This window comes from Cydia splendana, chromosome Z (assembly GCF_910591565.1).
Source record: "Cydia splendana chromosome Z, ilCydSple1.2, whole genome shotgun sequence".
Taxonomy (NCBI): Eukaryota; Metazoa; Arthropoda; class Insecta; order Lepidoptera; family Tortricidae; genus Cydia; species Cydia splendana.
The window spans coordinates 46,064,982-46,088,642 of record NC_085987.1 but is presented as its reverse complement, the minus strand read 5'-3'; the positions used below and the strand labels follow the sequence as shown (position 1 = coordinate 46,088,642).

At 38.2% G+C, this 23,661-nt stretch overlaps 1 protein-coding gene and 1 long non-coding RNA gene across 2 annotated transcripts in view; one reads left to right on the top strand and one right to left on the bottom strand.

Annotated features, from left to right (window-relative positions):
* Window positions 1–432: 432 nt before the first annotated feature.
* LOC134804259 (uncharacterized) lies at window positions 433–2,078 on the bottom strand. Its single transcript, XR_010146097.1, has 2 exons — window positions 1,317–2,078; window positions 433–739 (listed from the first exon to the last, which is right to left on the bottom strand). It is a non-coding gene; the product is annotated as an uncharacterized LOC134804259 (long non-coding RNA).
* An 8,422-nt stretch (window positions 2,079–10,500) lies between these two features.
* LOC134804040 (tyrosine-protein kinase Abl) overlaps window positions 10,501–23,661 on the top strand; it is a 78,063-nt gene continuing 64,902 nt past the window's right edge. The window contains exon 1 of the mRNA XM_063776918.1: window positions 10,501–10,970. Coding sequence (XP_063632988.1) covers window positions 10,844–10,970 — 127 coding nt within the window. The 5' untranslated portion in view covers window positions 10,501–10,843. The remainder of the gene's footprint in view (window positions 10,971–23,661) is intronic.

Here is a 23,661-nt window from a genome sequence, read left to right as displayed (position 1 = left end):
ATAAAGTTTGCACATCGGTATTTAGAAAGAGAATATTGGAGGCAACGAGAATGAAAGAGACAACGCTCTACGAAGCCGAAATTCCGATGTGCAAACTTTATGGCCCTTTACTGTACGTTATTTAAATTTGTAATCATGTGTGTGTTGTCCCTACTCCACTATAATATGTTATTATTACTTTTATATGACGCAACTTCTGTCATTAACTTTATAGTGACGCGTACAAACGTAATTATTATTAATGACGCTCTATTATTTGACTTGGAAATGTTTGCATGTTTTATGCTGTTTACTGTATTTTACAGTTTGCTAAAATATTAATTTTTAATTTATCTTAGCTAGTTTCACAAGAAGTAAACAGCGAACAAAACGTTATAATATATGCGATCACTCGGTTTATATAGAATGTTTACTAGATTGTGAAATAAATCGGCTTGAAACTAATTATACACCTTGCACTGATATGAAGCATTCCTTTTAAACTCGTGAAATTGTATATTGTTGAAATGAATATTGGCGTGTTAGTGAATTTTATTGCCAAAAATTGGCAAGTTCTTGATTGATTGTGGCACATTTTTATACATGTATCGTGGTTATTATAAACGAACATTTACTTAGGTATAACCAACTTTTTGCTTTATATAAATTAGTCGTATGCTCTATGTTACCTACTATAAACTCTTTTCTTGTTGTTTGGTCGATCACTGTGTCATTGTAGAGAATCCATCACTCTAAATAACTATGATATATATATGTCGCAGTCAAAAGTGTGAACTGGTCAAAAGAACTTTTAACCGACAAAAACAGGCAAAACTGCTTTTGACTAAGCATGTTGGTCAAAAGTAGTTTTACCTGAAAATCATTGGTTAATAGTAATTGTGACTGTTACTATCAGTCAAAAGTACTCTCAGAAATAGGTAGGTTAGGGTTATTTTTTTTTTGCTACGCCCTAAAAACGAAACTGTTCCCAGAGATAGGTAGGTTAGGGTTATTTTTTTTTGCTACGCCCTTAAAACGAAACTGCTGCCAGAAATAGGTATGATTTTCAGGTAAAACTACTTTTGACCAAGGGGCTATTCATAAATTACGTCATTTCAAATTAGGGCGGGGGAGGTCCGGACATCGGATGATGGTAGCATGACGTAGGAGGAAACGGGGTCATTCGAAGCATGATTTTTGGATGATTTTAGGGGAGGGGGGGTCAAAAATCGATGACGTAGTTTATGGACAGCCCCCAACATGCTGAGTCAAAAGCAGTTTTGCCTGTTTTTGTCGGTTAAAAGTTCTTTTGTCCAGTTCACACTTTTGACTGCAACATATATACTGATGAAGTGACACAGATGACAGGCCAACCTAATATTTTTTTTTATTATTCCGTTGTACCTATTTTATTGAGATGAAAAATGGGTCTAGTAATCTACAGAAAAAATATTATTCAAATTGATATAAAGTGAATACATTTTCCGTGGATTCTGGCACGCAAGTAGGTATAATCCTGTACTTTTTTTTCTGATACTACTGAGATTAAAAAACTATTTATTTAATGCTGTATATTCCAAATGTTACATTGGGGTGTTATTTTAAGGCGTTAGAAACTAAAGTCAGCGTAGACTTAACTAGTACCTACACTACACACCATTGTATTTTGTGAGATCATAATATCTATTTAAAATATTCCGCTAGTAATTCAATCAAAGTGAGTTCAAAACTACCAACGAATATCTTAAAGCATTGTACCGAACATGAGTTGGTATTAAACATAGGTACATTTAAATTAATATTCTCAGTAGGAACATTTCTTGCATTACATTTTAAAGAATTATGAAACATGACGCATGCAAAATTCCGTGCGTCATCATTTATAATATTACATGAAATTCTTTAATTTTGGAAAAAAAATGTTCTACTACATACATTGCTGCTACTACGCTGACAATCGCACCAATTACTCATAAACCAAATAATAACTAATTTACTAGGTTAATTAATTTTAATATTATTAACAGTATTTAGTCGGCATCGGGCCCTCGGCTCTAGACTTAAAATAATAATTGATGTTGTCCACTCACATTATTTTAAGTATGGTAATAATTATTAAATAGTATGTTGATAACATTACAATGGCCAAGGCTGGAGTGATAGAAATGCATTTTAAGCTATTATTTGAAATGTGTATTAAATTAATTATTGTTAGCGATCTGTTATTTTTTTGTATACAATTGTTTTGCTCCAATTACATTGTAATGAATATAAATCGTTTTAATACAATTAAATCGCTGAATTATAAACTTTGTATTTTTTGTAGATACCTATAAGATATTTCACAATCAGTAACCCCTGAGCCTACCTGAATGGTAAGAATTATATTTGATCAATGCACCAATGATGTTGGCGTGTATGTTAGATTTTAGCATACAAGCAGCTGACAAGTGTTAAAAGAAAAAATAGACAGTATCCGCGCTTTAGGTATTGACAAGCCTCTTAAATAAAAATCAAACTTGTTACGTACGTGTTAGCTTACCTACTCCCAGCACTGTTGTGTGATTTATATGACAATATATTACAATTTAGCACAAATGACGGGTTGACCTGGCGGGGATGACTTTTAATCTAATATACCTATGTGTTGATCAGATAAGATCCAAATAATACCTAAAAGTGGAAGTTTCTTGAGCAATTTAGTATTTTAAGCTGCTATTTTTCTTCCAATTAATTTTAAAATATGATGAGATGTGCCAAAGGTTAATTCATACTTTCAGTTTGTATGAACCGCTCTGATTTTTGAAGTGAAAACTTCTTTAGCCCTTAGGCTGCCGTTGGCTTGTATACAAGACAACGATAGAACGGTACACTGGCGCCGCTGTCTTGTATACAAGACACAATTTCAACCGCTCGGTAAATGTGAAAAAATGTCAATTGTATTTTTTTTACACTCATTTTAATGTCTTAGGTCTTTGTTTTTTTTAATAAAATGCATTTAAGGCAGCTATATAAATCCATTCTTTTATAATAAGGCTATTAAAAAATTTGCTCCAGATTTCAACGTTTTTCATGTCCCTCGTCGCCGTTGTCGTGTATATGTCGCAGTCGGATCGTATAATCCGCCGTATTACATTACGGCTAGCCGTTTTCAAAAACAGGGGCGTTTTGAAATGCGGCGGTTTAACGATTAGCCGGATTGAATGCGGCTGAATGAGAATCCGCCGGAATGTATTCGGCGCCATACGTTCTTCAACACGGCTAGCCGTAATGTAATACAGCGAGTCATTAGCCGCCGCTTTGACAGTTTTTAGTTCCCATTTTTAACACCCGTGGCGCTGCCTGACAAACGCTGGGGTGTCCATCAAATCTGGAGTTCGTCGGACTGTTTCTTTTCAAAAAACATTTCTTTCGCAACTTAACTAGACGGAGCCCCGCTTCGCGGGGCTCCTATTTCTGAGCGGTTTGCCCTTCGGGCATCTGAAGCTACCTAACGAACCTAACCTACCTACCTATTGATTTAGTGAGACGTCCGTGAAAACATTACACTTTGGGGAAAAAAGCGTAGGTAGGTAAGTAGGTTAGGTTCGTTAGGTAGCTTCAGATGCCCGAAGGGCAAACCGCCCAGAAATAGGAGCCCCGCTTGCGGGGCTCCGTCTATTTAAGTTGTGAAGGAAATGTTTTGGAAAAGAAACACATGTAGTGCGGTGGGACCATGGTAAAAATAAATTAAATTGCAAACATTGTCAAACTCCGGTTACGTAGGCGACCGAAAGAACTGGTCACTCTACAATCTAAAATAGTAGTACGATGCGGCTAAACGTTGGCCGCCTTATTGAAGAACGTATCGCAATGACAATCCGGCTAATCGTCGAACCGCCGCATTTCAAAACGCCCCTGTTTTTGATAACGGCTAGCCGTAATGTAATACGGCGGATTATACGATCTGACTACGACATATACAAGACAGCTAGGAATGGGAATGTTAAATCGATATGAGAATATGTAAAATAAAACGAGAGAGAGACAGGCATAACTATAGCTGAAGTTCAGGGAGCTTTTTCAGCTGTAGATAAGACAAGTAAATCTGTCCTTGTGGTCTAGTGTAGTGGGGAGTGATGAGTGCAGGAACCGCTTCGCACACAAGAGTGGTACAGGCGGACGCTCGGACTAGTCAGTGTCGCCTAACTATGAAAATGTTATATATTTAAAATTGACGAAAAATTGTCATAGTAGGGACGATGTAATACAGGAACTGAGAAGCTCATCTAAGGAACATGTCGAATGTGAAACATGCATTCCCGAACATTTCCGATCCCCGCCCTTTTCCAATAAGGGGATCTGATTGTAGACGACACACTTGTAGACGCGTTTAAACAAATATAGGTACATGAACTGTTTATGACGTCATTAATACGAATTTCGTACCTTAATGAATTGTGCGCGTGTTTTTGCCGATCGACTGTGTACCAGTACTACCAGTAACAAGTATACGTGCCTATCGAACCAGTTGAATCAACCGATTTGAATCAAATGCTATGGTTATGTGAATTCATTAATAAGTGTTTAAAATGAGTGGAATAAACAATAACTCAAATGAGTTGAGCATGAGCACAGAAGAGCTTTTGCGAATTTTAGAAGGAGTTGAAAATGAAACGGAAATATTTAGGACTGAAACTGAAAATCTAGATGAGATTGATTTCGAGGTAAGTACTTTTTAATATTTTTGTACCTATTTATCAGACTTTAGTTTCGTTATAATATTGAAAATTAATGTTGTTTTTTTATAACATCTCGCCCTAAGTTTTAAACGGTTTGCATTTATGTTATTCTGATTGGTCGAATAAACTTTATCGCAAAAATTAAACGCAATCCTTAAACTCAATTATCTTAGGCAATTATTTACGCTTTCTATCAGAAATCAATTCAGACGATAGTGTTAGCTTAGTTTTTGTTATATCATAAATTTGTTATTGACCAGTAAAATAATGAGTCATTTTAAATTAAAGACGATTACAATTTTCACATGCATATTTTTAGTCACGCACACGTGTTTAAGTGTATAAAAATACCACTGTTTTAAATCACATGTAGGAACAAAGCACGCGCCGCGCGCCGAGTGTTTATTATGTGACGGTTTATAAAATTTAAAATTTTCTTTGTTCGCTCGAACCGAAAAGGACAGCTGATTATTCTTTAATAAGAAGTTAGGACTTTGACTGTCTTTCCCATCACGGAACAATGGTGTGCCGGACCTTTGGGAGGCGTGCGCGGAGCCGAAGCCAACACGTAGAGGCCCTTTTGACACTTTAATGAAATGTAAGGGGAACACCGAGCGGATGCTGCCCTTACCCGTGTCATGGGACGCACGCAGAGGCAGCACCCGCCAGGGTGTAAGGGCTATTGAGAGTTGATGGAATCTAAAATGAACTAGGTTATTGGGTGAAAGCGATGGACAAAGTACTGAGCTATGGGGTAAAAAACCGGACGCCTGCCTAATAAAACGGTATGCAATTTTATTTCCGGCAGACGGTGACTCGCCCTCACAAGATGGGCCCCCACAAAAAGCGACATCTAGGATGGCTCAAGGGCAACACCGGTGTGAGCGGCTCAGGGGTGTCGAGAGGTGTGCGCCGCTTTCTACCCGCTTTCTGACTCATTATTATTCACGACGATGGGACTTAATCGCGTAAAATTAAGTTTTAAATTTACCACCGACTTTCGAGTTATCATAATCGTTCCAGACTTATCTTGGACTAACTCTATTTTTATAATAATTCAAATTAAGTTGACTAGTAGTTCGCCCCGAACTGAGAACTCGCGGTTCGCCAAAAAGATCAATTGAATGCAGTGCTACTTAATCTTGGAGATGGGCATTTCGTGATTGATTCCTAATTCCACGATAACTTGAAATTACTTTGTAATCTGATTACCGATTCCCAGATTACTTTGTAATCTAACAATACCGAATTACTAAGTACAATTCCATTTGAGCAATCAGGAATACATTTTTCAAATATTACAATTACTAGTAATGGCAATCAATGTCGATTCCTCATTACAGGAATGCATTACTTGATTCCTTTCAGTGTACATTTCGATAGTAGATATAGATAGATGTTGTTGACTTACTAGGATGCATCTGTACCTTATTTGAAACAGGTGTGCAGATTTCGAAAATGATGACCACGACCTATAAAACGATATGCATGACGACTTTTATGACATGCAGCATGGCCGCCATTTTGGATTCCAAAATGGTCATCATTTTCGAAATCTGCGCCCCCTAAAACTTATAAAACGACATCCATGACGACTTTTATGACATTATGCGTGGCGCCGCCATCTTGTATACCAAAATGGTCGTCATTTTCGAAATCTGCGCCCCTAAAACCTATAAAACGACATCCATGACGGCTTTAATGACATATTGCATGGCCGCCATTTTGGATTCCAAAATTGTCATCATTTTCGAAATAGGGGCCCCCTAAAACCTATAAAACGACATCCATGACGACTTTTATGACATAGTGCATGGCTGCCATCAAGGATTTCAAAATTTTCATCATTTAAAAAAAAACTTCATATAAAAAATAGTATTTTATACAATCGTGATATAATAGAGAGCTTTTCAGAGTACCGCACGAGATTCAAAAGCTTGATTATATCACTATTGTATACAATACTTTTTCTACAAGTCAACAAAAATAATATTTTAAACTTAGTAGAATCATACAAACAAACCAAACCAAACGTATACAGCTAAAATACGCGAGTAGCCGCGATACCTTCATACATACTATACTGGTACGCGCCCCGCGCCCCACGGCGGGTTGGTCAACGACACCTTCTCGTAACTCATGAGGCCCTGGTACTTGCTCCGCGCTAAATTCAATTTTTAAACAGTTTTTTTTCTCGATTTTAGCCACCGTAGCCTATGGAAACTAACAAGTAACACTAAGCGGTTTTCGTAGTCAATGGATGTTCTTATATTAAGGGTGTCACATGCGCGTTTCTGACTTATGAAGCAATTGTTCCTACAATACAACCTAAAATAATAAATGTGTAAACCGAGCACTTTCATTTGATACCAAACTCGACCATACTTTCTTGCAATTAAAATTACCAGAATAGCAAGACCCCTCACAAATAGCTTTTTAGCATTTTCAGCTCTTCTAGATCAATAACCTCTTGTTCGAGCCAGCTCAAAACTTAATGACTAAAATATAATGCCCTCAAATATACGTTCACCCAATTTAATTTAAAATAGAACATTTTTACTTAAGTTATTGAGTATCAAACTATCCTCTGATAGTTCAGCTTAAAAACATCGAAATGCCGGGACGTGCCCCTAGCCAGCTGTCTGTTCAAAGTCGAATGTAAGAACTTCACTTCGCTTCGCTCGCTCGTTCGATTATTTATTTTAATTAAGTAAATTGTTACTTAAGACTGATTCATGTAATCATGTTCAATATTATTATAATTTGGTTGAACAGTCAGCAGCAAAAGTTGCTAAGCGGGCGAGGTGTTCAAAATAACCTTGACACGCTCTTATTTTCTTAACAATAAAGTCGCGTCAAGATAATTTTGAACACCTGGCCCGCTTAGCAACTTCTGCTGCTGACTGAACATGAGATAAGTAATTTAAATAAATAGTTATACATATTATAAAACAGCGTATTTTACCATTTTTTCCTTTAATATAAAATTTGGAATATACTTATTATAATTATAGTAGGTACATATACAGTACATAAGTACATAAGTTTCGACTAAATGTTTCAAGGGAACATATTTAACGCTGTGCCATATTTACTTAGTGATATTTAGGAATGATTGTTATTAGGATATTGTTAATTGTTCAGTAGATTAATGTACTTATACTAAGTGTTGATGAAAGATTTGAACTTTTTGTGTTAGTTTAATATTTTATTAATAAATGACTGATTAAATACCCACGTGTAATTTTCGCCAATGCAGTTCCGGTACATTTATATTATCGACACACAATGCACGGCTCTAACGTTACGCTTATAAAGTTTACGTACCGACAAGCGCTTACGCCGTCGACCTAGAGACTATTATTACTTACTCCGCGCGGAAACAGTCCTTGTCGGTCTACACTGCGGGCAGTCCATGCGCGCCGTTGTCGTGTATAAAAGACTTCTCGTACAGCCTAGTGCGGTGATATTACGTCGTGAATCGATATTGTTTAGTGGTTGCTTTTTATGATAAAGACCTTTATTTTTAAGATTGTCGTGTGTACATTTTTGGCATTTTCGAAATAAATTAAAGTTGGTTAAGAACAAAGCCAAATTGAGAAGAATTTTACCATAAATTGTAAATATCAATATCACTATTTGCAATCCCTAAACTTTTTATTGGTTGTTTACTTAAAATTTGCTCTGGCGTGTGAGTGAGCGTCTTTGCGGACTGTCCGGCGGCCAAAAGGTTAGCGGCGCTGTGCTCATTTTGTGATGGGGAAAAAATGTTAAACTCGTAACAGGTGTCACGTGACCGTAAGACGTAAGACTGTCATTGAGTTTTCACTTCTGCCGGCACTTCCGGAGTGCAACCCGTTGTTTTTTTATTACTATTAGTTAATTGACAAAAAAAACAACTTAGTTTCTAAATTTCATGTTCGCGTCATTTTGATGGACTTTCATTTAAGAAATTAAAAAGGGTCTGTCTTTGCTATTTTGGTTATGGAACCTAAAACCCAACGCAGCGAAAAACGCACTGCGCATTTTTCGAAGTTGGCGGCAAAAAGTGTTGCCAGGCCAATATTTTTTGTTATACTAACTACCTATTTACGGGCCACTATAATTATACACAATTTGTTCCGCTGGAAAACCTCTTAGTGGAAAGCAGTCTTCATGTAGTACTTAGTAGCTTTACTTGATACAGAAATCCTCGTTATTTTCATAGGACATCACTGCTACATAATTATAATCATACCCATTATATAAGTTTCTATCTATTGCACACGTTAAAACGAATCATACAAGAATAAATTGGACCAAACTCACCAAAAAAAAAATACATTTGCTAGGGTTTTTGTTTGCTCAGACTGTGCAAATGTTATTTATACGGCATAATTTCATAGTAGTTTGACGTTTAAAGTAACGCTTATGGCTCCTCTACACGATGCGCCAACGTCGGCCAATCCAAGGGACGCAGCTATGCGGTAGAATGAGATAGCAATATCACTTGCTCCCTCTAACGCATAAATGCGTCCCTTGGATTGGCCGACGTTGGCGCATCGTGTAGAGGAGTCATTACAGTGGGCTATCAAAATTGCTGCCAACTTAGTTTGTAAATTGCGTGACTTGCGACGGCGGCACCTATGGTTGTCGCTGCCGCCGTCGCCAGTCGCGTGATGTCGTGGCCGAGCCGTAACTCTAAAATCCCCTGTACGCAATGAGCCAGTGTGGGACAGTCTGGAGGCCGCATTTAGGTATGCGTTAGAGGGAGCAAGTGATATTGCTATCTCATTCTACCGCATGGCTGCGTCTTGGACTGGCGGGCGCTAGCCCATTGTGTACACGGGCCTTAAGAGGCGTTTGCTGGCCTTTTGTCGTTTGTTCTTTAGTATCAAGCATGTTAATAAAGCGCCAACTTGACTTTCTCCCAAGGCCCCAACGCTGTCTGTGGCCTATTTTATAAAGCTACAAGTTACAATTTACAAGCGGAAGTCTCGTTCTAATAGATAGGGTTAGAAAGAGACTTCCGCTTGTAAATTGTAACTTGTAGCTTTATAAAATAGGCCACTGTTCTCTTTGACGGCGCAGCTACTAGTATAATTTCTCTCTCCTTGCTCTTTTAAAAATGCCGTTTGTCAAAAAAGGACAACCATACTGTTGACAAGATGGACTTCAAATCAAGGTGTCCCCTTTTTAGGTAGACCCAGGTTGTGCATGTGTGCGTAAAAGCGTATATGTGTGCTCTTTTAGGGATGGAAAAGTCGATTTTAATCATGTTGTATATTGATAAACGCTACACAGCGGAACGAAATAGCGATTAATTGAAGCTTAAATATCTTCGTTAAACATAAACATAATTGAAATTGATAATGAATAATTAATATATTAGAATATAATAAAATAATTCAATTATTGCGGAACACATATTTTAGTAGGTATTAATGTATTTTAACTAAATATCTGAACTTTCCCTTGGTTCCCTGCTGGGGCGTGACGATAAAATTGTGATCTGATAACCACAACAAAGAATAAAAGCGGCTTTGTTCATTTTAGGTATCGTTAAACCTTTGAAGTAAAATTAAAATTGCAAGAAATGTCGATAGTTTATCGATATGACTTTATCGACATAGCTACAGCAAGGTGGGCCACATTGTTAATCGTACACTAAACAAAAGTGGTCCCACTGACAGCTCGCTTGGACGTCATCTCTGTATATTATATATCTATGCATTCTCCCATTTCAATTGCCATAGACAAACTGTCATATTCCGACATTGCATCCAGCTTTTTTCCAGCATTTAACATGCTCTGTGATGTCAATAGTGCGAGTGAATGCCTGCTTTACCGCCAGTGCTGCCACCATCGGCAAAACCCACAACCAAAAAAATCGACGTCAAACATGTCAGACAAGACACATAATGGCGGAGGTTGTGTTGTTTTTTACAGCCCGTCAGCCCCGGTAATGATTTTTCGTCAAATTACGCTATCAAACTCGAAGTATGCGCGGTTAATGATAGAGTTTTATTCAAACGTTGTCTAATTGACTTTATAGCGTCGAGGTATTTAATATACTATAATGAAATTAAGTTTGGTGCTGTCGCGTTGGTTTTATTGAATTAGAGTGGTGGTGTGGGTTGTGTTTGGGACGGTGCGGCGGTGCCATGGGGGCGCAGCAAGCGAAGGAGCGCGGGACCTCGAGCGGGGCTTCGATGCGTTCCGCGAGGAGCAAGCCCCGCGTGCCCAAAGACCCCCGCATTCTTGGCTCGAACATTTTCACTGAACACAGCGGTGAGTCACGACCATCCCTTAGAAAAAAACACAAAATTACTTTCTTTTAACATGCCTTGAAAGCTATGATAACATTAAATTATAATGCGACGATAATCCGGGATTTGATTTATTTTTATCTAATTTACATTTACTCGCGATAAAATATGTAAGAAACACGGCTTCGTGTGTGTATCGCACTACACTTTTATCTCATATATCTAGAGATAAACTATGCAAAAGATAATCATTTCAGTATCACACATTCATTGTTTAAAATTGTTTTAAAAATCAATATCTGGGAGACCAAGCTTTGCTCGGAAAACATATAGAAACTCAGAGATAAGACCTAGCTAGATCGATTTATCGCCCCCGAAAACCCCCATATAGCAAATTTCATCGAAATTGTTGTAGCCGTTTCTGAGATCCTCGAAATATATATATAAATAAACAAGAATTGCTCCTTTAAGGGCCACTTGCACCATCCCACTAACCCATGGTTAAGCGGTTAAACCATTAACCTAGTGTCAAATTGTACTGGTAACCATGGTAACTCCAGGTTTAACTGGTTAACCCCGGGTTGGTGGAATGGTGCAAGTGGGCCTAAAGGTATTAGATTTGAACATGTATTTATTTCCTTGTAAATTCATTTATTATTATTTATAGAACAGTACCCTTATCTATGAAAACATACAACACAATAATGTAGCAAAATAAGCCAATTCAAACATTTTATGCACTCTCAGAAAAGTTATTCAAAGATGTTAGAATGATTTGGTTACGATGTAATACTTGCTATGTAGAGTTTTGCCTCCATTCAGTCTTCTTCCTCACATTACCCGAGCATTTTGCCACGGCTCATGGGAGTCTGGGGTCTGCTTGACAGCTAAATCCCAAGAATTAACGTAGGTATTAGTTTATACGAAAGTGACTGCCATCATACCTTCCGAGCCAGCTAACTAAGCCTTATTGGGGTTAATCCGGTATCCTCATGATGTTTTCCTTCACCGAAAAGCAACTTTACTGGTAAATATCAAATGATACATTGTACATAAGTTCTGAAAAATTCATTGGTACGAGCTGGGGTTTGAACCTCCAGCAGTTATAAATATATAATTTATTAATCTAATACCTTTAAACTAGCAATTCTTGTTTATTTATATATATATTTTGGCGATCTTGGAAACGGCTTTAACGATTTCAATGAAATTTGCTATATATGGGTTTTTGTGGGCGATAAATCGATCTAGCTAGGTCTAATCTCTGGGAAAACGCGCATTTTTAACAAGCTTTTATTATTGTCGACCTGTATGTAAAACTAACTATGTAATGGAATCTAAGGTAACTAATTTAACCATCTTCCAAGGATTGTAGCGTCATGAAAATTGGCAGCTGTATGTAGTTCTGATGACAATACAATAATATGGTACTGTCGAACTGATCTGGCGATGGAGACGAGATGGCTATAGGAACTCTCGACCTGTATGTAACTAACATGTAATGGAATCTAAGGTAACTAATTTAACCATCTTCCAAGGATCGTAGCATCATGAAAATTGGCAGCTGTATGTAGTTCTGATGACAATACAATAATATGGTACTGTCGAACTGATCTGATGATGGAGACAGGAGGTGGCCATAGGAACTCCATGATGAAACAAGGCAACCTAATTGTGTTAGGGGTTTTTAGAATTGTCTCGATGAGTATTAGTAGTCTGTCGTAGGAAAAGTACAGTCAGCGATAAAAGCTTGTACCAAAAATGAAATTTTTGCCAAGAACTTATTGAGCCTTTATATGTTTTCCGAGCAAAGCTCGGTCTCCCAGATATATGATTTATTTGCCAAAACAGTCATAATTTCCACTGTCACTAAACATGGACGTATCTTTAACCTATTAAATGCCTTAACCCAGGTGTTAGCAAATTTTTAGACAAAGAACAACAACACAACACCAACAGAAATCATCGGTTTTAGGAATCTTAAAGAACGGCAAATGTTGTTTTCCATGGTCTAGGAACCCGATGCATTATTTTTCTATTATTATGTTCTATCTTTTATCTCCATACGATTTATAACCTAAAAATGCCAAATGTCCCAAAACTGCCCCTAGCATACTCTTCCAGTTAGAAAAATACTATAGTTGCCTGTTGAAAAAAAATGTGCAGTCAGCAATAATTTAAGCTTGTATCAGAAATGAAAGTTTTGAGAATCTTTTAATGGCCTCCTAGCCTAGTCGGTAGTGACCCTGCCTACGAAGCAGGAGGTCCCGGGTTCGAATCCTCGTAGGGGCATTTATTTGTGTGTTCATCACAAATATTTGTTCCTGAGTTATGGATGTTTTCTATGCATATAAGTATTTATATATATGTGTATACTATATATATCGTCGTCTAGTACCCACAACACAAGCCTTATTGGGCTTACTGTGGGACTAGGTCGATCTGTGTAAAATTGTCCTATAATATTTATTTATTTATTATTTTTATCATTGATTAAACCTCTCTACTGGTTGGACGGCTCTACGTCTAGGCTTTGTTTCTAATTTAAATTAGTAGTACTAATTTAGTACAGCCTCGTTGCTCTGAACTGCAGCCATGCGAGTGTACAGCGAATGTAATTTTATAATTTACTAATTGCAATTTAATATAGTTTGTGTTTGTTTAAAGTTGAAGCTTTTCCGGAACTAATTTTTAACCCCCAACGCAAAAAGAGGGGTGTAGTATGTTTGACGGTTTGACGCCAATGTTTGTTTGTGTGTCTGTCTGTGGCATTGTAGCTCTCCAACGGATGGACCGATTTCGATGCGGTTTTTTTTAACGTGAAAGCCGCGCGGTAGTCGTGGAGGTTAGTTATGTTCTATGTTTGATAGAAATCGATCCAGCAGTTGAAGAGTATCTGCTCTTTTCCACAATGATGTCTTCTCTCACTCTCACTAAGCCTAAGCGTGAGCGAGACGGATGTGCGTGCTTGGGTCCAATATCATGTTCTTGAATTTTCATATGTTGTAAAATGGTTTGTTGTATGGGACTCTTAAATATTTATTTTATTCTGTTTTTAATATTTGTTGTTATATCGGCAACAGAAATACATCATCTGTGAAAATTACTACTGGCTAGCTATCACGGTTCATGAGATACAGCCTGGTGACAGCAGGGTTGGGCAAAATACTGGCTTCCACGTATTTCAAATACAAATTACAAAATACATTTTTTAAAGTATTTGAAATACCAAATACAAATTACTTTGGTGACGGGTATTTGAAATACAAAATACAAATTACAGTGTTTAAAATAATGTATTTCAAATACAAAATACAAAATACCTTTCAATTTTTTTGTTTAATTATTTAGTTTTTTTAAATTAAATTGTGATTGTTCCTGTTAGATTAAGCCTGTTATTATAATTAAACATATTATTTAGTACTAGATATTTATTAGAAAACTAAAACTTCAGCGTAGGAAGTAACTCAATTTAGCATTGTTTTCAATCTGACTCCATAAGACAGGCGTAGCCCTAGTGTGGCAGTCATAGGTTAAGAATATCTTGTAAACTTTTTGGCAAATAAAACTATTTTATTTATTATTTATTTATTTATTTTTTAACGAATATCCTTTCCTAAAAACTTATAGGGTCATTGCGCTAGTTTTCGTCCACTTGACGAAATTTGAATATAAACCTACATTGCTGCACAAATTTGGACTGATTTCAATCCTTAATGTCGAAACAATATATATATCTGTCTACATATCAAAATTATGGACCAGACCAGGACTGGTCCATAAATTCAGTTCAGTTCAGTTCAGTTACTTTATTGGTAAAAATATTTTACAGGTCACACAGGTACATTTGAAATAAGATAATAAGAGAATAAGATAATTATTACAATTCTAGATAAAAAATACTACATCAGTCAAAGTTTACAAATCTCTAAATATGATAATAATGATCGTGCAATAATTGTTAATATAGTAAATTTTATAATAATTTATTTCATAAAGTCATCAACAGAATAACATGCTTGGTCTAGAAGTAAACATTTGAGTTTTTTATTGAATATTGAGTCGCTATCTGTAAATTTAATGTCATTAGGAATTTTGTTATATATTTTAGTATTCAAAGTCGCTCAGCGAGCTATGGAAAGGGCTATGCTCGGAGTCTCTCTGAGGGATCGTATTCGAAATGAAGTTATCCGTCAGAGAACTAAAGTAGTCGACATAGCCCACCGGATTAGCAAGCTGAAGTGGCAGTGGGTCGGTCATATTAGCCGTAGAACCGATAACCGTTGGGGTAGACGAGTTCTCGAGTGGAGACCGCGCATCGGCAAACGTAGTGTAGGACGCCCTCAGACAAGATGGAGCGATGACCTTCGCAAGGCGGCTGGCAAGAGCTGGTTCAGAGTTGCCGCAAATCGTGCTCAATGGCGTGCAATAGGAGAGGCCTATGTCCAGCAGTGGACGAGAGCAGGCTGATGATGATGATGATGATGATATCAAAATTATATTTCGCAAGTAGTAAATTAAAAATGAAATATATTATTTGCTAATCCGTCAAGTAGTCTAAAACTAGAGCATGGACGGAAACTACTGCAATGACCCTATACCCTGGCTGTTGACGAAAAGTTCCGCGCAGAATAGCTCGCGCATTGTATTTGCCCTCGTACAAGTCGTACATTATATTTAAATAAACGTTCCATTTTAGGATTATAGAATTTAATTAAATGTATTTTGTAGAAATGTATTTTGATGCTTGAAGTATTTGAAATACAAAATACAAAATACATGTGAGTGCAGTATTTGAAATACCAAATACAAAATACTTTTCCAGGTAGTATTTGAAATACAAATACAAAATACAAAAATGTATTTCAAATACGTATTTCAAATACATGTAATTGAAATACTGCCCAACCCTGGGTGACAGACGGACAGCGGAATCTTAGTATTAGGGTCCCGTTTTTACCCTTTGGGTACGGAATACTAAAAAAAGTAATCGATGATATCCCGCAAAAATAAATTTTGCGCATTTTTATTACCAAAATCATTTTAGCTTTTGTGCATGAATAGCTATAATTTACGAGTATATCGAGTAAAAGTCAAAAAATCAGTTATCAAAGTTACTAGAAAAAATCTTCCAGATTGCTAATAAAATTTTTGACAGCCGTATTGTGATCTAAAAAAGCGGTACGATTTTTCAAAACCTTTTCTGCGAACCTACGGCACCTTAATTGGCATTTAGTAAACCCTATTGTGAAGGCAAAAAGTCTACCTATGACCAGTTGGTGTTAATGTATTAATTATTATTCCGAGGCTATTATTATCATTGTGGATGAATCATTTCGTGGCAATAGTCGATTATTATTATAATTAGTACGTATCACTACATATATCAGCATGTTTCCTCCATTTACTACCTAACATCTGGGAGCAGTGGCGGATTTGCCATAAGGCCAAGTAGGCCTGGGCTTAAGGCGGCAAGATATTTGGGGCGGCAATTTGTGTCAAAAAATTCGCTGGTGATAGCAAGAAATAAATAACAAAATGTAGTCAATAATATGATGGGTGCTGAGAAAGGGGCGGCTACAGGGCCTGGGGGCTATTCATAAATTACGTCATTTCAAATTTAGGGGGGGGGGGGGGGGGGGTCTGAACATCGGATGATGGTAGCATGATATAGGAGGAAACGGGGTCATTCGAAGCATGATTTTGGATGATTGAACCCTGGGGCCTAGGGCGGCAAAGACTGCAAATCCGCCATTGTCTGGGAGACCAAGCTTTGCTCGGAAAACATATAAAAACTCAAAAATGCGCTTTTTCCCAGAGATAAGACCAAGCTAGATCGATTTTTCGCCCCCGGAAACCCCCATATATCAAATTTCATCGAAATCGTTAGAGCTATTTCCGAGATTCCCGAATATTTACATACAAAAATTGCTCGTTTAAAGGTATAAGATGCGCGGTTCGATTTACGCACTGTACAGTCGCCGTCAGATATATTAGAGCGGCCAAGGTGCTCAAAATTATCTGAACATGCACTATAACGTCTTGGCTCTTGATAATAGAGGCTTTTCAGATATTTGTGAACACTTTGGCCGCTTCAATGTATCTGATGACGACTGTAGGTACTATACAACCATAAACTTGATACGATAGTTATAGTTAAAGGAAGTCCATAGACGTTATGTACAGCAATACTTAACTGTGGACTTTATGCCTTTTGTAATAAGGTCCATCTATGGACAGTGTGGGCGATGGTACATTTATTAACTTGCTTAACAACTATTTTCTAATAACATCATATAATGACGTGAAAGTTACAAATTCGCAGCTTAGCCTAATTAAGGAGTCTACGTATCCTTAATGATGCATAATGAAGGTGATCTAAACAGAGTTATAGCATAAAACCTGTTAAGCCGACCACTGACTAACAGGCCGCCGGACGATATCGCCCTGTCAGTTAGAACAAAAATTTGACAGTTCCAAACAACTGACCGGCCGATATCGTCCGGCGGACTGTTAGTCAGTGGTCGGCTTGCCTTAAAGGCCTGTGCACACCGTTCCAGTTCTAATATACAGTTCCTTATGAGAGACGACACACCGCCTGCGTGACGTGTGCGATGTGGCTCGAAGATTTTAGCGCACGTGCACGTCTACGCACACGCAGCCGGTGTGGCCTGTCCGTAGACGTGCACGTGAGATTAGAAAGAAACTTGAACGAGTAGTAGTTTTACATACAAAAATTTGCCTCATGCATGAAGTTTATATTTGAACGAAATATTTTTTATTCGGATGTTTGTTGCCGTTATATCATGTTACAAATGCATTTCCGTTATTAAATTATCATTTAATTGCTTAAAATAATAAATAAACAGTCCAAAAATTTGTCCGCATCGCCATTAGTCGAAATGCCACGTGACGTCAAGAGATGGCATTATGGCCTGACTCGCCACTAAGTATTATAGCAAACGTCAGTCTCTCATCTCAATTAATCACACATTTATACAAATTAAAACCAAACTAAACCTATAACCTAAGGGTCTATTAGACCTTTGTAATAGCTATAATTTAGACCCTATGGGGTCTCTTATGGGTTAAAGATAGGTTTTGTTAGCTTAGTACGGATTGGTACGGATAGCAAAAGTCTTGTGTTAAAAAAGAACTTTCAGCAAAAAAGTCTTCGCACTGACGATTCGTTCACAACATCACAACCGTCCCACTGCTTTACAAAAAACGTGTAGAATCTGAAGCTCAGAAGGAAGTGGTCTATTTACACACAATACTCGACGACTCACAAAGGGTTATAGTCAAATGTAACACACGCACGCGAATACGTAATAGTGTGCTCTCTGTCCCACCTACCCGCCGTAGGTGAGTGTGAAGAACACTATATACGTATTCATGTGCAGCGAGTGTTTGATTTTACTATAGTCTCCATCAACACGTTTCTGCTAATGTGCACCTAATTGGTTTAAAGTCAAGGTTGAATTTGGCATGTACCTTTTGCTGGATTAACGACCTTTTGGTGAATTTTGTTTGAATGACGTGAGAATCCAACGGCTGGTAGTTATAGCACTAGCTCCTAGGCTTTATATTAAGTTATGTCAAATGTATATGAGTTATGGTTGTACCGTTCTCGAGAACGTTCGCTGTTTTGTTTGGAGAACGTTCTCGCTCGAGAATATTCCCCATAGTAAACGGAACTTTCTCGAGAATGGCACAACTCTTAAGGTGGAGGTTCGCGCCGCGACAGAGAGGAGACAGAGACCCCTCGCGTCGCTTATATGTTGCCTATGATCAAGTGATGGTCGCGGTCTCCAGTCGCGGTCTTCTGTCTCGGTCGCTTGTCTCTGTCGCGGCGCGAACCTCCAGCTTTAGTAAGGTGGTGGTACTAACTAGTGCTCGACATGCTAATGCCCAATAGATGACACCCTGCTGTCACCTCTATTGACAACGACTTAAGTTTCAAGATGACATGTAGTGGGATCGCGTCGAGCACCAGTACCAGTGATCCAAAAGACTCAAGCCCTGTTAGCTCTTTTTTTAGGGCTCGCCTCTTCTCTTGACGCCTAAAAGGCTAAAAGCCTATTTTAGTAATGAAATAAAAAAGGCTTTTAGCCTTTTAGGCGTCAAGAAATGAGGTGAGCCCTAAAAAAAGGATCACTACCAGTATAACACTTAGTGGCGAGTCAGGCCTTATGGCCATCTCTTGACGTCATGTGGCATTTCGACTAATGGCGTTGCGGGCAAATTTATGTACTGTTTATTTATTATTTTAAGCAATTAAATGATAATTTAATAACGGAAATGCATTTGTAACATGATATAACGGCAAGAAACATCCGAATAAAAAATATTTCGTTCTGCAAATATAAACTTCATGCATGAGGCAAATTTTTGTAAGACTACTACTCGTTCTAGTTTCTTTCTAATCTCACGTGCACGTCTAGGGCCAGAGCAATCCGGCTGCGTGTGCGTAGACGTGCGGTAAAATGCTGGAGCCGCGTCGCACACGTCACGCAAGCGGTGTGTCGTCTCTCATAAGGAACTGTATATTATTTCCCATGTTGTGACAGGGGGAGGGGGAGTCACAAACTTTGTGACGTCACTATAAGTTATAACTTATTTAATTCGCTGTACAGTTAAATAACAAGTTTTTGGATCGATAATCATTTGTGACGTCCCACGGGTAAAGGTACCTTATGGCGGTTGGCGCTTACGCTATTATTAACACCGCTCCAATATTATTGCGGCGTATGCGACGTAAGCGCCAGCCGCCATAAGGTACCTTTTGTCGTGACAAATAATTTGTATTGTTGTACAGAAAATACCTACAAGGCGTCTACAGTCACTAAAAGCTATAAGGCTACTATTGAATCCGACTGTACACACACGCGCAATATTAGTATGTGCGGGAGCGGCCACTGTCCAAATTAGCAACAATAGACTAGTGATGCAAAACGTAGGTACTCCTTACAGTCGCCGGGGGACGGCAATGCTAATCGCCGGTGGGGATTGATTACAAGGACACTTATCATAATATGTGACGTCCCACGGCTAATGGGGCCCACTGATTAGCAGTCCGCCGGACGGTATCGGCCTGTCAGTTGTTCGGAACTGTCAAAATTTTGTTCTAACTGACAGGCAGATACCACACTTTGTCGCTTGGCCCATGGGCAATTTGGAAAGAATGCGGAAGTTGCGGTTGCGGATGCATATTCGCAACATCCCTGGTCGGAACGAACAGTCTAGCCCTAGACGTAGACTTTATTCGCTTTGACAATAGTTGCAACGGCGACCGCGGTAAGCCGATTCCAGTCTTTGTTAAGCTTGCTTGCCAAACTTAGACCAGATCTTGTGGTGGTTGTAGGTAAGTGGCCCATGGGCAATTTGGAAAGAATGCGGAAGTTGCGGTTGCGGATGCGGATGCATATTCGCAACATCCCTGGTCGGAACGAACAGTCTAGCCCTAGACGTAGACTTTATTCGCTTTGACAATAGTTGCAACGGCGACCGCGGTAAGCCGATTCCAGTCTTTGTTAAGCTTGCTTGCCAAACTTAGACCAGATCTTGTGGTGGTTGTAGGTAAGTATTTACTTACTTGTAGCATCTGTGCTATTTCTGAGTAATAGCAAAGACATATGTAACTTCGTATAAGACGAATAAAGTATAAGGAAAAAACGTGCCTCGGAATTCAAGTAAAAGTCATTCTCGAATAGATGGCGCACACACCTTTAGCCTATCCTCGGCTAGATGGCGTGACGACACCGTTTCATATTTAACAATTTTAACACATAGATATCAGTGAATGAACATGGATAAAAATTATATATAAAAATAATAAAATCATTTATCCATATATATACATTTTTTGATATCTTTATACGTTTTCATTTTGAGTTTTAGTCGTGGGTCGATAGATGGCAGTAAATTTACAGTGACTACAAAATTTACAATGACAGGACCCCTCTATAGTATCTATTCTTTTTGGTAATAGTATTAAATAGTTTAGGTGGTACAAGCAAATTAAAACAATTGAGAAACAATTATGTACAATATTAACTAATTACCTAACGCTTCGATACTAATGTCACAGTGTAAAACTGTAAAAAGTAATAGTGGACCGACGCCATTGATGTTTGCGTAAATGCCGATATCGCATAAGATCACAGTAGGGTTGTCACAGACGTTTACACAACTGCCCAAAAACTACAAACATTTCAAATAAGACACGCTTAGTACCGAGCTACTAACAATGGCGATGTATGCAGCTCGGGTGCGCGCGGGTGTTTTATAGACTGTGACTGTGCTAATGCGCAAGGTAAGCGCCTACCGCCATAAGGTCCCTTTACCCGTGGAACGTCACATATTGGCTCTACTTTGTAACCGTAACAATAGTTTGACACGGGAATGCGAGCGCCGTAAGCCGATTCTCCCCTTTGTTAGCCTCGTTCAGTGTTTACTGAACTAAGAGTCTGTTGAAGACTTTTACATTTACCATCACAAATGTATACGACACGTAAAAACCGGCCAAGTGCGAGTCGGACTCGCGCACGAAGGGTTTCGTACCATTACGCAAGGAACGGCAAAAAAACACGTTTGTGCTATGATGTTAGTCGTTGTTAGAAAAAAAACAGTAGTAATACACATATCAACTTGTCAGCTTTATTGGTTCATATTCAATCAACACTTGTCTCTGTGCGCTTACGTATATACCTATGCACTTATTTCGTGTCTGTGTGCGTTTGACACAGACGTATATCTGATTAGACCACGTAAGCGCGTTGACATGCCAATAATCATGCCGTGTAAATTCATATTATTTATTGCATTGATGGTAAGTACACAGGAGTTACGTAGGTAATAGTTGTTTCACATGGGCCCTGACAGGGCACGGCAATATTCTTAAATCTAAGGATTGAGTTTGTATGTATGTAGGTACTATTAACAATGTCTTATTTTATTTTAAATTGTTAGATAGTTGTAAACATCGTCAAAGACAAGCATAGACAAAAACATACACTTGCTTAAAAACATACATTTAACTCTATCTTTAATTCTTTAGTGTATTTGAGTTGTGTATTCCTAATATAATTTTTCTTCCTATTCTTTACTTATTAAGTGTGGTCAACGTAAGCGCCGAATTTACAGAGCTGATCGTAATGATAAGGTGCAAATCGATTCGTTAAATATGTACTAGTGTCCGACCGAAATTTCGGATGAAAAAATCAGTTCGGGCACTATTACGGCTGGCGTCCACTAGACTCGCCGAGGCGAATCTAATCGATCGCAATAAATAATTCGCCTCCTATATTTTTACACAAGAATCGGCGCGCCGCGGCTCTTCGTCAATGGACGCAGTTGCATAGAAAATATAGGAGGCGAATTATTGCGATTCGATTCGATTCGCCTCGGCGAGTCTAGTGGACGCCAGCCTTTGCCCGTCGTGCGGCGTCACCATGGAGCATTCGAAATTATTAAGATAATACTTAACTATTGCGATAATTATGGGGAAATAAAATGTTTATCTAAAGGGGAATTTCCTCCGGAGATTGAGTTTTTTTTATCAATTCGATAGGTAAGTGTTAAGTGTATACAAATGTAACATTTTGAGTAATAAAAATACGGTAAAAACATATTTCTCCAATTATTTTTTAAATGAAGTCCAGGCAAATGAGATTTGAAAGAACTGTCATAACTTATAAGGACTGAAAACAACTTGACATGTAAATATGTGCCCTTATGACGTATTTGCTGAACAAATGTATGAATACATAAATGCAAGACTACTACATGTCCGTATAAAAGTGATGTCTATTTAATTATATGTCTGTGTTGCACGTATATTCACCTATTCGGTTGCATATATGTCCATCATCGTATCAAAGTCAAGTGCAGCGTGCATCCTGTGACGTTCCCCTGTTTAATGAATGGCCTAACCGACATTGCATTGTATTAAGCGAGCCATATACATACTATAGCAGTGGTGGGCAAAGTACGGCCCGCAAGCCAAGTGCGGCCCGCGAAAGGATTTATCTGGCCCGCCGCCGGTCATTTAAAAAAATGTATAATATGGCCAGCAATATAATAAAAATACATTTTTGCTGTAAATCTGGCCCTCCTCTGAAATTCCTTCAAGTTTTGGCCCCTCATGAAGAAAGTTTGCCCACCACTGTATTATAGGGTATGCCTGCGCAGTTTTGCTAACTGCACAGGTAAAACGTACCGTATGTAGCAATTAGACTGCGCAGTTCTAACCAGCTTTACCTGTGCAGTTGAACTGTACAGGTAAAATGTAGCGTATGTAGCATTAGACTGCGCAGTTCTAACCAGCTTTACCTGTGCAGTTGAACTGTACAGGTAAAACGTAGCGTATGTAGCATTAGACTGCGCAGTTCTATCCAGCTTTACCTGTGCAGTTGAATTGTACAGGTAAAACTGTAGGGGGAATTCGGGAGACTTGCCCAGCTGGGGCCGACTTGAACCATTATTATAGAAAAACCGGCCAAGTGTCCCCGCAAAGTCGGACCACGCATAATGGAGGATAAAAAATGTCAAACGAGCAAAGAGGCGGGTTTTTAAACTGATTAATTACTCCAGCGATTATATTCAAAATAATTTTCGTAGAAAGTATTTTTAAGCTTTATATTATGATATATTTTTATATTTTTTTGCACGCCCGGTTCAAAAGTTAGGGGGCGGCACATCATTTTGGACAT